The following is a 12,965-nucleotide window of genomic DNA, read 5'->3' as shown; positions in this document are numbered from 1 at the left end:
TTTCTGAGTGTAGGATTTGGTGGCTACTTTTTCTTTGTAGTTTTATTTACTGCTTGTGCATATGTTTGTTTAATTAGCATACATCATTTTTAAAAAACCAACAAAGCTATTTTTAAAAAGATAGTAAAAGCCAAGGTCAAAAGAAATGAACAAAGTATAGTACCTTAAACGGTTGGTGTAGGTATCAACACAGGTCTTCATTTTGGCTAATAATGTACCAACAGAAGTTTGACACTCTGACTGTTCTTCTTCCTCTTCACCATTCTCTGCAGAAAGAGGCAACAATAGGGGCACCATGCACGTACAAGAAGCAATGGCCCGGAGCAATTCTAGCAGAGCTCGATAGAGTGGCACATGTCTTGCCATGTCGAGAACTGTAAGAAGGAAGAAGGGGAAAGCATAAAATGAGCGGATGTGCAATATAAAAGTAAGTCCACAGCAATGTAGCTTCTACTTGGATCTTAAGATTAACTGCTTGGTTCGTAAGTGGACTAAAGTAGATGTTCATGAAGCACCAATGTACAAAGTATAAGAGGCACTTTTAGGGAACAAAAAAAAATGAAAATGGCAGAGTTGGGGAGACAGCAAGAAATGTAATTAAGTAACTATTTAGTTATATCACACATAAAAACGATTAAATAGTCCAGATAATACATTATGGCAGTAAATACATTTACTTATTTACTTTTTTAAAAATTTATTTATTATTTATTTTTGGCTGCATTGGGTCTTTGTTGCTGCATGCGGCTTTCTCTAGTTGCGGCGAGTGGGGGCTACTCTTCGTTGCGGTGAGCGGGCTTCTCATTGTGGTGGCTTCTCTTGTAGCGGGGCACAGGCTCTAGGTGCGTGGGCTTCAGTAGTTGCAGCATGAAGGCTCAGTAGTTGTGGCACACAGGCTCAGTAGTTGTGGCGCACGGGCTTAGTTGCTCCGCAGCATGTGGGATCTTCCCGGACCAGGGCTCGAACCTGTGTCCCCTGCATCGGCAGGTGGATTCTTAACCACAGCGCCACCAGGGAAGCCCTAAGCTGTGATCTTATCCCAGTTATAAAAAGCAACAAACAATATTAATTAATCCTAAAAATTAATCTGACCTCTATAAAAAAGAAAAATACTTAGTGTTTTAGATAGTGTGTTCATTAAGAGGTAGAAGATTATTTCCCAATGTTATTAAATAATGTATAGTTATAATACTTTCCTCAGAATTTGCTGTTTCTCCTTACATTCTTTTGAATGGAGTTCTATGAATGTAATTTATGCTCCGTATTACAATATTACCTCCAACTAATCCACACTTCACTGTTAAACATTCTATTCCCAGAAAAATAAAGCCAACTATAAGAAAGCATAGTTGTTTTTTTTTGTTTTTGCAGTACGCGGGCCTCTCACTGTTGTGGCCTCTTCCGTTGCGGAGCACAGGCTCCGGACGCGCAGGCTCAGCGGCCATGGCTCACGGGTCCAGCCGCTCCGCGGCATGTGGGATCCTCCCGGACGGTGCACGAATCCGTGTCCCCTGCATCGGCAGGCGGACTCTCAACCACTGCCCAACCAGGGAAGCCCAGCATGTTTTTTTATAATATAGTAAATAACATATATTCTTACATTAGAAAAGCAGTAATATAAATTACCTGCTAAATCACATCACGTTAAGTAATTCTAAACATTAAAGTGACAGAGGGTTATTATGTATACACAAAAACTGTCTTAGGGGTTTAATAACAGACACTTTGCCAGGATAACAATCAATGCGATTGAAAATGAGGCAATATTGTGTTCTTATTATAAGACAATAAACTTGGAGAATTAAATCTAAAATGTTCTGAGATATAAACTATTTGATCCAAAGAATATAAGAAATGATTTGACATAGGAAAGAACTTGCATGAAGAACTTGCTCAAGACTGTATAATCAGTGAAGTGGAGCAAGCAGGATGCACACACAGGTCATCCAGTTCTGAAGTCCAGACACTTAACTACTAAAATATAATGGCACTCAATCGTCACAATTTCAGAAAAAAACACTAACATGATTTACCAACAGAGAGGAAAAACAAGTGTTTTAGGCATGGGAAAAAATTTAATATGGCCTGAAATTCCTCCTAACAGGTTCCTTAAAGCACACTAAAAAGTGCTAGATGCCTTTAAGCTTTAATCTGTATAGTTCATAATCTTAAATATTTTCAACATACCTTACAGCATAGTCTCAAATTTAGCTTTCTACTACAACATTCAAATGGTAAAATAAGAAATTTCCCTCTTCATATAATTTAATTCTCTAGAATCTTTAAGTGGCACTTGTTATTAAAAAAAATTAAAACTCTAAGTAATCCAAGCAAAATCACAAAATCATTTCCCGATGAATTATTTATAACTTTCAAAATCAACTTATTGAGGCACAACTTACAATCAATAAAATGCACTAATTTTAAGTACATATTCAATGATATCTGACAATATACACTCCTGTGTAATCACTGCCAAAATGAAGATACGTAATATTTTTACCATCCCAAACACCTTTGTAGTTAATCATCGTCCTCTGGCCAGCTTCAGGCAACCACTCCTATGCTGTCACCGTAGAAAGCAGATAAGCAACAGAGAAAACCAACAATGCCAAATCGGTTCTTTTTTTTTTTTAAACATTTTTTAAAAACCACTTACTTATTGATTGATTGATTGCCACACAGTGCGGCTTGTGGGATTTTAGTTTCCTGACCAGGGATTGAACCCGAGCCCTCGGCAGTTAAAGCACAGAGTCCTAACCACTGGACCGCCAGGGAATTCCCCCAAATCAATTCTTTAAAAATAAATAGCAAATCTCAATAGCCCCCTGTCAGTTAAAAAAAATTGAATTCTTACTTAAAATCCTTTTCATTAAAAAGCTCCATATGGCTTCACAGGTAAATGTTATCAAACACTTAAAAAACACATACTTTTTTTTTTTTGGCCCCACCACGTGACTTGTGGGATTTTTGCTCCATGACCAGGGACTGACACACCCCCCACCCCCACCGCCCCCCACTAACCCGGCTGTGAAAGCACCTAGTCCTAACCACTGGACCACCAGGGAATTCCCTAAAAAACACATACTATTAATTGTATGTGGTCTACTTCAGAAAACAGAGGAAGTGGTAACAACTCATTTTATGAGGACAAAATTAACCAGATACCAAAATAAGACAAAGACATTACCAATAAAAAAAAGAAAGAAAAGAAAAAAGAAACTACAGATGAGTATCCCTCATGAACACAGAAACAAAAAAGTAAAATAAATCACAACCAAGTGGCTTTTATTCCAGGATTGCAAAGTCGACTTTACATTTGAAAAATCAATGTAATTCACCATATTAACAAACAAAATAAGAAAAGCCATATGATCATCTTACCAGATCTAAACAAAGTATTTAATGAAATTCAAAATCCATTGATAAAACTCTAACCAAACCAGAAACAGAAGAAAACTGCCTCAAGCTGATAAAGGGAATCTAAAAAAAACCCTACATCAACCACAGTATTTAATGGTGAAAAGACTGAACACCTTTCCCCCAAACTGACAACTTCTGCAAGATCTAAACAGTACAATAAGAAAAAAAAAAAAAATCTTTTAAAGAAACAAACAAAACTCGTATAAATTGGAAAGAAGAAATAAAATTGTCTGTCTTTAATGTTCATGGCACAATTATCTTTCTATACAGAAATCCTAAGGAATGTAGCACAACTACTGAGCTGCACAAGGTAGCAGGCTATCAGGTGAATAAATAAAAATCAACTGTATTCTTATATACTAGTAACAAGAAAATAAAATTTTAAAAAAGTATAATTTACAATAGCATAAAAAATGAAATTGGGATAAATTTGACAATTTCAGAAGTATAAAAACACTGCTGAGGCTCATTAAAGGAAATTTAAGCAACTAGATATACAATGCTCATAGAAGACCCAATATTGTTAATAAGTTAATTCTCTCCAAATTCATGTACAGATTGAATGCAATTCCAATCAAATTTCCAATGGGCTTTTAGTTGGGGGGTAGAAACTGACAAGATGACTCATATATATGGAAATGCAAAGGACCTAGAGAGTCAAAATAATTACAGCTGAATTTTGTTTGCCATAAGATTACAAATTCTGCAATTAATGCATCTTAAGAGTTAAGTAAACTTTATAAATATTAACTGGTCAAATGCTTGCCTTTTTTGAAACTATCTAGTAGGACAAAGGAACAAGAAACAAACAAATTTACAATGATACTTTGACTAATAAAATCTCTGAGAGTAGAAATCCTCTAGGTAAAAACAAAACAAAAATATTTTGCAAATCATGCAAAGCCTAATTGTTTAGCTGAATACCTATGACTGACAAAAATACTTCCATGTAGAATTTCTATTCATTCTAGCCCACATAAAAGTTACAAGGGCTTGGGTATATAATCGCTGATGTCCCAACACCAGCCTTTTACTCTTCTCTCCAATTCTGGTAGAAATAGCTAATCTGTGTAAGTTCCAAATATTTTCATACTCTCATCTTCTATTACCAATCTGTCTGTTCATACTTCTAGCTATACATGCTAGATATAATGTTACTGATTACTATTTCTGGATGGTGGTCCATGAGGTAATTTATGTTAAAATTTATTTTTACTTTCTCCTTTGTGCTTTTAGGCATTGCTTAATACTTATAGCCTGCATAAAACGACGTCTTAAATTTGCTTTAAAATAACCTATTATGTGTATATATGTATGTGTTTGGAAAAAATGGGTTAGTGAGCATGTAACTGAAAAGCATGGCCATATGTTTATCTGATGAAGCTGGTGACGGAACTCAAAGGGGTTCATTATGCTACATTCACTAGTTTTACATATTTTGAACTTTTACATAATAAAAAATTTTATTAAATTGTCATGGTCATTAAAGACAAAGTTGGAGGAATGTTACAAACTGTAGAAGGTGGAAAAGGTTACAAAATGATCCTAGATTAAATTTTGGACAAAAAGCAATTTTTTTCTTTGCTATAGAGGACATAATTGGGACAACAGATGAAATATGAATGGTATCTGTGGACTGGATGATTAGATAGGTGTATTCTATCAATGCTTTTTTTCTGATTTTGGTTACTGTAATGTGGTTATGTAGTAGGCTGCCTTTGTGTTTTAGCAAATAAACAGTGAAATACTTAGGGGTAATAGAGCTATCATATCTGCAACATATGTCTCACAATTGGTGCAGAAAAAATAATGTGTGCATGTATAAAATTTATATATGCTTACATGTATAGATAGACAAAAGAAAGGAAGGAAGTTGTTATCAAACTCCTAGAAAGGCATGGGGTGCGGGGGGACTTCGCTGATAAGACTCCGTGCTCCCGATGCAAGGAGCCCGGATTCGATCCCTGGTCGGTAAACTAGATCCCGCATGCATGCTGCAACTAAGAACCCTCATGCTGCAATTAAAGATCCCGCATGCCAAAATGAAGACTCCGCGTGCCACAACTAAGACCCGGTGCAGCCAAAATAAATAAAATAAATATTTTTTTAAAAAAGAAAGGTGTGGGGAAATAGCTACTCAACATTACTGGTATAATGTCTATGGAGCACAAGTTACAATCTGTCAAAACAACAAATTGGCATACCCTCTGAATCATCAATTCTAGTTAATTCCGAAAACTAATCCTACAGATAAAATTATCAAGGTCACCAAAATTAGTCACTGCAACATTGTTTATAACAGCAAAATAATCCATTTATGCTCATTAGATGGAGCTGTTTCGATTACTAAATATCAATTACACAGTCATAAAAATGAAGATGTGCCTTATGCTGCATTGGAACAAATTCCAAAATACCTAAGGTGGGAACAGGAGGAACAAGGAATAGAAATGGGGTTGTATGGGGAATTCCCAGGCGGTCCAGTGGTTAGGAGATGGTGCTTTCACTGCCGGGGGCCCGTGTTCAACCTCTTGATTGGGGAACTATAAGACCCTACAAGCCTCATGGGTGTGGGGAAAAAAAAAAAAATGAAAGAAAGAAAGAAAGAAATGGGGTTGTATGGTATAGTGCCATTTCGGTAAATATAACAACAACGTAAAAGGTAAGGAAAGAGAATATGTATTCATATTTACTTGTTTTTTATAAATACATATATATACACACACACAGGATCTCTATTAAAAAATATAAGAAATTAGTACTATTGATTATCTCTAGGGAGCTAAATTGGTCAGCTAGAGGACAGGTGCAGGAAGACAACTATTTATTAGATACCATCTTAAAGCTTTTGAATTTTAAAACAAATGAAGAATGTAATATTTGGATAAAGAAAAAAATGTGTAATTTAATATTTAATAAAGCTGATTAATGTTACAGGTAAAAGGCACATGATATAGTACATTTAGGTATGTGCTGAATTTTTACTTTCAAGGAATTAATGGATGCAAAATATCCCACTATAAGGATATAGAACAATTAATGAGGTTAAAAATTTTACTAGGCTTTTGAAACTTAATTTTTTTTTCACACCAGCATGACAGCATGAAGAGTTCAGTGAACCTGCTCCGCCATGAAACAGATACAAATTTTTTAAAAAACATCACCACTCAAGGCCCTAGAAATAGTCCAAAGAGCACACAACAAACTGAGAAAACATTCATTTAAGAAAGTCTACTAAAACTCAGTAAGAAAAACAAGAACCTAAAGTATTTGAACCAAGATCTTACTCTCTTCCTGCTCTCAGCTCAGCAAGAAAGCAAATTCACCACAGACTGGTAGAACCTGAGCTCCCTCTTCCCCTAGCTTGAGTTAGAAGATTATCTCCCCAGGAGGGGAAGATCTCAGCATTTCTCACCCTACCACCAGCTACTTGCTGCTGTGGCTAAGTTTCAGATAAGTAGAGCTAAGAGGCAGATGCTTCCTTTTGCCCAGACCCCACTTATGGGACAGGGGACCTGAATAGATAATTCTCCAAAAAAGATACACAAATGACCAGCAAACACATCATCATTAGTCATCAGGGAAATGCAAATCAAAACCACAACGAGATACCTGCCATCTCACATACACTAAGATGGCTGTAATTTAAAAGTCAAGGAGGGGCTTCCCTGGTTGGCACAGTGGTTGAGAGTCCGCCTGCCGATGCAGGGGACACGGGTTCGTGTTCTGGTCCGGGAAGATCCCACATGCCGCAGAGCGGCTGGGCCTGTGAGCCATGGCCGTTGAGCCTGCGTGTCCGGAGCCTGTGCTCCGCAACGGGAGAGGCCACAACAGTGAGAGGCCCGCGTACCGGAAAATAATTAAATTAATTAATTAAATAAAAGTCAAGGAATAACTTATTACCATGTGAACCAGCATTTCCACTCCTAGGTATACAAAGTAAATGAAAGGAGGAACGAAAACATATTTGTACACTCATGTTCACTGTTATTCACAATAGCCAAAAGGTATAAACAACTCAAATGTCTATCAAATGATGAATAAGCAAAATGCAGTAGATATCCATACAGTGAAATATTATCCAATCATAAAAAGGAAATCGAGTACTGATACATGAAACAATATCAATGGACCTTGACAACACTGTACTGAGATTAAAAATTTAAACAAAAGACTACATATTACATGATCTGATTTATATGAAATGTTCACAGTGGGCAACTCTCTATACATAGAGAGACAGTAGATTAGTGGTTGCTTAAGGCTGGAGGGGTAGTAAGGAGAAAGAGGGATGATAGCTAAGGTGTATATGGTGGTTTTTTTTTAATTAATTAATTAATTTAATTTATTTATTTTGGCTGCGCTGGGTCTTCGTTACCGTGCACGGGCTTTCTCTAGTTGCGGCAAGCAGGGGCTACTCTTCGTTGAGGCGTGCAGGCTTCTCACTGCAGTGGCTTCTCTTGTTGTGGAGCACGGGCTCTAGTCGCATGCGCTTCAGTAGTTGTGGCGCACAGGCTTAGTTGCTCCGCGGCACGTGGGATCTTCCCAGACCAGGGCTCAAACCCACATTCCCTGCATTGGCAGTAACCACTGTGCCACGAGGGAAGCCCCGGTTTCATTTCTTTTCTTTTCTTTTCTTTCCTTTCTTCCTCCCTCCCTCCCTCTCTTCCTTCCTCTCTCTCTTGCTCTCTCTCTCTTTATGGCTGCATTGGGTCTTCGTTGCTGTGCACGGGCTTTCTCTAGTTACGGCGAGCAGGGGCTACTCTTCATTGTGGTGTGCGGGCTTCTTACTGTGGTGGTTTCTCTTGTTGCAGGGCACGGGCTCTAGGTGCGCGGGCTTCAGTAGTCGTGGCACACAGGCTTAGTAGTTGTGGCTCGTGAGCCCTAGAGCACAGGCTCAGTAGTTGTGGCGCACGGGCTTAGCTGCTCCGCGGCATGTGGGATCTTCCTGGACCAGGGCTTGAAGCCATGCCCCCTGCACTGGCAGGCAGAATCTTAACCACTGTGCCATCAGGGAAGCCACCTCTGGTTTCTTTTTAAATTGACAAAAATGTTCTAAATTTGACTGTCATAACAGTTGCACATAACTGTGAACATGCCAAAAATCACTGAATGTGCCCTTTAAGTGGACAAATTGTATGGTAAGTGAATTATCTTTCAATAAAGCTGTTATTAATTTTTTTAAGTACTTATTCACATACCATTTGCTCCTTTTTCTTCTGGGATGTTTATTTTCTTCAATTGCTTAATAATATTACTTTGTATATGAGACAAAGAACACAATAAGCTTTCCAAACATTTCCCCCTAATATGATGTTTTGATTTTCAAATATATGCAAACATAGATGTAAATGCATACTCATATAGCCTCTTCCAACTTGGGACCAGCAAAAGAATGAAGTCTTAGAAAAACTTTCTTTCACTCATGTTTTGAATGGCTTCCATTTCTCTATTTAAGTATTTGAAACATTAGAATTTCCATTACTATAAATGTAGCCAGTTATCCAAAGATTTCCATTTGTACTGCTTTATAAACTTATTTATCAAAGTATTGCACACAGTGTTTTATCTTCCCCAATCCCCTTCCATGTGGCATACAAGGAAAAAAAGAACAGAGTACAAAAATCATCCCAATAAAAGCCCTAGCTAGTTATTTTGTGGATATTGACCAAGTGATTCTAAACTTTATATGGAAAGGCAGAATACCCAGAAGAGCCAACACAATAATGAAGAAGAAGAACAAAGTCAGAGGACTGATATGACCAGACTTTGAAGCTTACTATAAAGCTACAATAATCAAGATAATGTAGCACTGGCGAAAGAACAAACAGATCAATGGAACAAAAACAGTAACAAGAATCTGTAAATGATGGTTTATAGCAGCTTTATTCATAACTGCCCCAAACTGGAAGCAACCAAGATGTTCTTCAAAAGGTGACTCGATAAACAAACTGTTGTATATCAATACAGTGGAATATTATTCTGCAATAAAAGGAAATGAGCTACCAAACCAAGAACAGACATGGAGGAAACTTAAATGTATATTGCTTAGTAAAAGAGGCCAATCTGAAAAGGTTATACACTGTTATGATTCCAACTATATGACATTCTTGAAAAGGAAAAACTATGGAGCCAGGAAAAATATCAGTGGTCACCAGAGGTTTCACTGTTGGGAGAGAGAGGGTGGGATGAATAGAGCACAGGAAATTTCTCAGGGCAGTGAAACTATTCTGTACAATACTGTAATGGTGAAATGCACAACACCAGGCATTTGTCAAAACCCATAGAATGGTATAACACAAAGAGTGAACCCTAATGTAAATTACTGACTTTAGTTAAAAATAATATGTCATGTCACTATTTGTTTATCAATTGTACCATGTACCACACTAATACAAGATGTAACAGGACACTATGAGTGGAAGGGGGTGGTGATATGTACTATCTGCTCAATTTTTCTGTAAACCCAAAACTGCTTTTAAACTAGTAGTCTATTGATTAATTTTTTAAAATATTAGTCTATTAATTAAAAAAAATTAACTACCTAAAATTATAGTACTTTACCTAAAATTACATAAGAATACAGGTAATCCAAGACAGGTTGATTTTTCAAAAGCAATTAAATGGTTATGAAGTTATCAAGAACAACCACAAAATGAGAGGCTACCTCTCCATTATACGAATAAAGCCGAGGACAGCCTACCATGCTGATACTCAATACTGAAGAGAGGGGGAAAAGAATCTGACAAACATGAAGGGTTGATAATTTTTAAAACACTTTAAAATCTGGAAATAAATGGGTGTAGAGAAAATAAGACAGCTTTTCTAAAATAAATGAAACATGATACTTCTTTTTATGCTATTGTTGTTTATCTTATTCAATTAAGTTAGCAGTGAGAGGATTCCAACTGGGAATCTTAAATTATGGAAAGAAGATACTCTCTTCATATCAAGGAGGGATGCAAGCAAAAGCTGTGGAGGCAAGGTAATAGGCAGTGGACAATGAGATTGAAAATAGTAAAAACAGGGCAAGACAAAATTATGGCTCTGATTTACAAAGAACTTTAAATAAATTTCAGTACTATGTCATTTCTTATGATACACATTTTAAACTTAAAATAGGAAGTTTTTGTATATTTGCATTTTTCTTGACAACAGTCAGTTACATAAACAAGTGTGCTCATTTTAATGTCAAATTCCACCCAGATATTAATGCATCTGGCAATCTATGCTTATGACAGGAAACTGGAAAATGATTATTCATATCTGATTTTACATTACTCGTGTTTTTCTTTTAAAGACTTACGTCTGAATATCCCTGCAGAAGGGAATCTGGAAAACTAAGGGAGAGCTAATTTTTGCTCTCTTTTTTAAGATATGCACTTTTAAACTAACATGTATGGGTGGTCAGCGAACAAGAGGAGTCAGTAAATGTAACAAACTCTTAATGAAATACAAACGAGTACAAAATACACCAAGTGTTTCAATCCTGAATTCCTTAATCCTATGTTTGGCCATGCAGAACTTCATCAGAAAACTTTAGGTGTTTTTCCACACAGCACACTTCATCATTAATACAGGATTAAATGTGACCAGTCTGACAAAGAAGAGCAGGGGCATGACACTGTTATGCAACTCCATGTCTGCAAGGGTGGCTTGCAGCAACTTCTTCACTCAGCAAATGCCAAGTGCATGTTCAATGTTACTGCTTACCACCAACCAAGTAAAGACACTATCCTTTGGATCCTCAGATGAACCTGTTTGCTGAATTATGCAAAGCTTGAAAACTACCTTGGAAGTATCATCAACAACTACAGATACAGGTGTGTGACACTACTGTATAATTATTTCAGTAAGAGAAATTTTCGAATTTGAAAGTAGTTACTAGTACTAGGTAAAATAATAAAATTCTCATCTTCTGTATTTGAAACATTTCAATGGGGAAAAGGATATTCAAATGGCTGGAAAAAAACAGAATAGTTTAAAGGTTGATAAGAAATTTATAAGAAATAATCAAAAAGATTAGTCATTTTTTCCATGAAACACATGATCCAGCATGTATAAAAGCTAAAAATAATTCTAAGAAAAAATGTAAAACATTTACTGCTTGGCTGACTACTGGCAGAAGCTCATCAATTCTTACCAAACAGTTACAGTGAAATTCACCACAGATTACTAATGGAAAAGACACACCCCTTCTGGAGAACTGAAAACATTTGCCATGTTCAATAAAGAAGTTTGTCCAGGTTTTTTGTTCACTTCCTTTTCTCTGAGTGTAAACAGAAGTTCTCCACAAAGAGAAAAGGTTCATTCATCACTACTGTGGACTAAAGCAGGATAACTGGGAATACTTTATTCCTGATGCAATGTAGGGTAAGGAACACTTCTCTTTTAATTATTTTAGAACTTGGACATTTATAGAAAATATTTTATAAAAACTATAAATGGAGTATAAGCTTTAAAAATTGTGAATCATTATTTTGTATACCTGTAATTTATATAATATCATACATCAACTATACTTCAAAAAAATAATCTCAGATCTTTAGTAACTTCATTATTTTAGGCTAAAATATGTGGTGATTATACATATTAGGTATAAACTGTAATTCACATTAAATACATCAGCTTAGTTAAATATACATAAAAGACTTTAAAAATGTATTTATAGCTACTAAATATACACCCAGAATATATAAATGGCAGTATCTGTGTGCCTTTTCATTATATTTTCTATTATTCTACCCAACTGTTAAAATGATAATAGATTATTTGAAGTTCTACTAAAATGCCTCTATTTTCTATCATGTTCCACCACCTTCAACAGAGTAAAACAGAACTGCAGGCTGAAAAATAATGCAAAAAAAGCAAGTACAATAAATTTATTTCCTATTTCTCTGTATAGTTCAAAGATACCTTTCCCAAGGATTTGTTTCACAGTCAACTTTCTTCTTCTCTAGACCAAGAGATTTTTGGGGAAAATGGGTACTCCTGTCATCACTACAACAGAAGATGTAAAGCAGCAAGAAGAGAAAGAAGAAAATGAAGAATCTGTCTTCACCATGTTAGGCATTATTGGGATAGTACTTAACTTCTTGGTAGTAGTTATTGTGTATATCTATATCACAAGCTGATAGTCTCTTTCATGGGGTTGCATTCAGGAAAAAAGCCAGCTCTAACAAAAATGATTTCTAAGAATAACCTTTAAAAGAATATTTCCAGAAGATTATGACAAACATTCCAGGGCAAGTGCCTGGCTCTAAGGGCAGTAACCAGGGTAAGTGCCTTACTCTAGGCACTGCAGTGAATATATGGATAATAAAGATTTATTTCTGTATGCCAGAAAACACACAAGATCCAGTAATAGAAATAAGACACAAAAGCAACCATGCAATGGATTTTTTTCTAAAAGTACATACTGAATATATATCATTTTCATTCCAATTGCTTTTAAATTTATGTTTATTTTAAGCCTCTAATAATCTACCTAATATAGGAAAGGAAAATTTTTTCAGCATGGGAAAGAAAAGTAACAAAATCTA

General features: G+C 36.0%; 1 protein-coding gene across 1 annotated transcript in view; it reads right to left on the bottom strand.

Moving 5' to 3' along the window:
* The window catches only part of BIRC6 (baculoviral IAP repeat containing 6), a 233,423-nt gene that overhangs the window by 40,612 nt on the left and 179,846 nt on the right, over window positions 1-12,965 (bottom strand). Inside the window, 1 exon segment of the mRNA XM_024732052.1 lies at window positions 164-374. Coding sequence (XP_024587820.1) covers window positions 164-374 — 211 coding nt within the window.

Source organism: Neophocaena asiaeorientalis, unplaced genomic scaffold, assembly GCF_003031525.2.
Source record: "Neophocaena asiaeorientalis asiaeorientalis breed wild unplaced genomic scaffold, Neophocaena_asiaeorientalis_V1.1 scaffold18, whole genome shotgun sequence".
NCBI lineage: Eukaryota > Metazoa > Chordata > Mammalia > Artiodactyla > Phocoenidae > Neophocaena > Neophocaena asiaeorientalis.
This window is presented reverse-complemented; position numbering and strand designations above follow the sequence as displayed.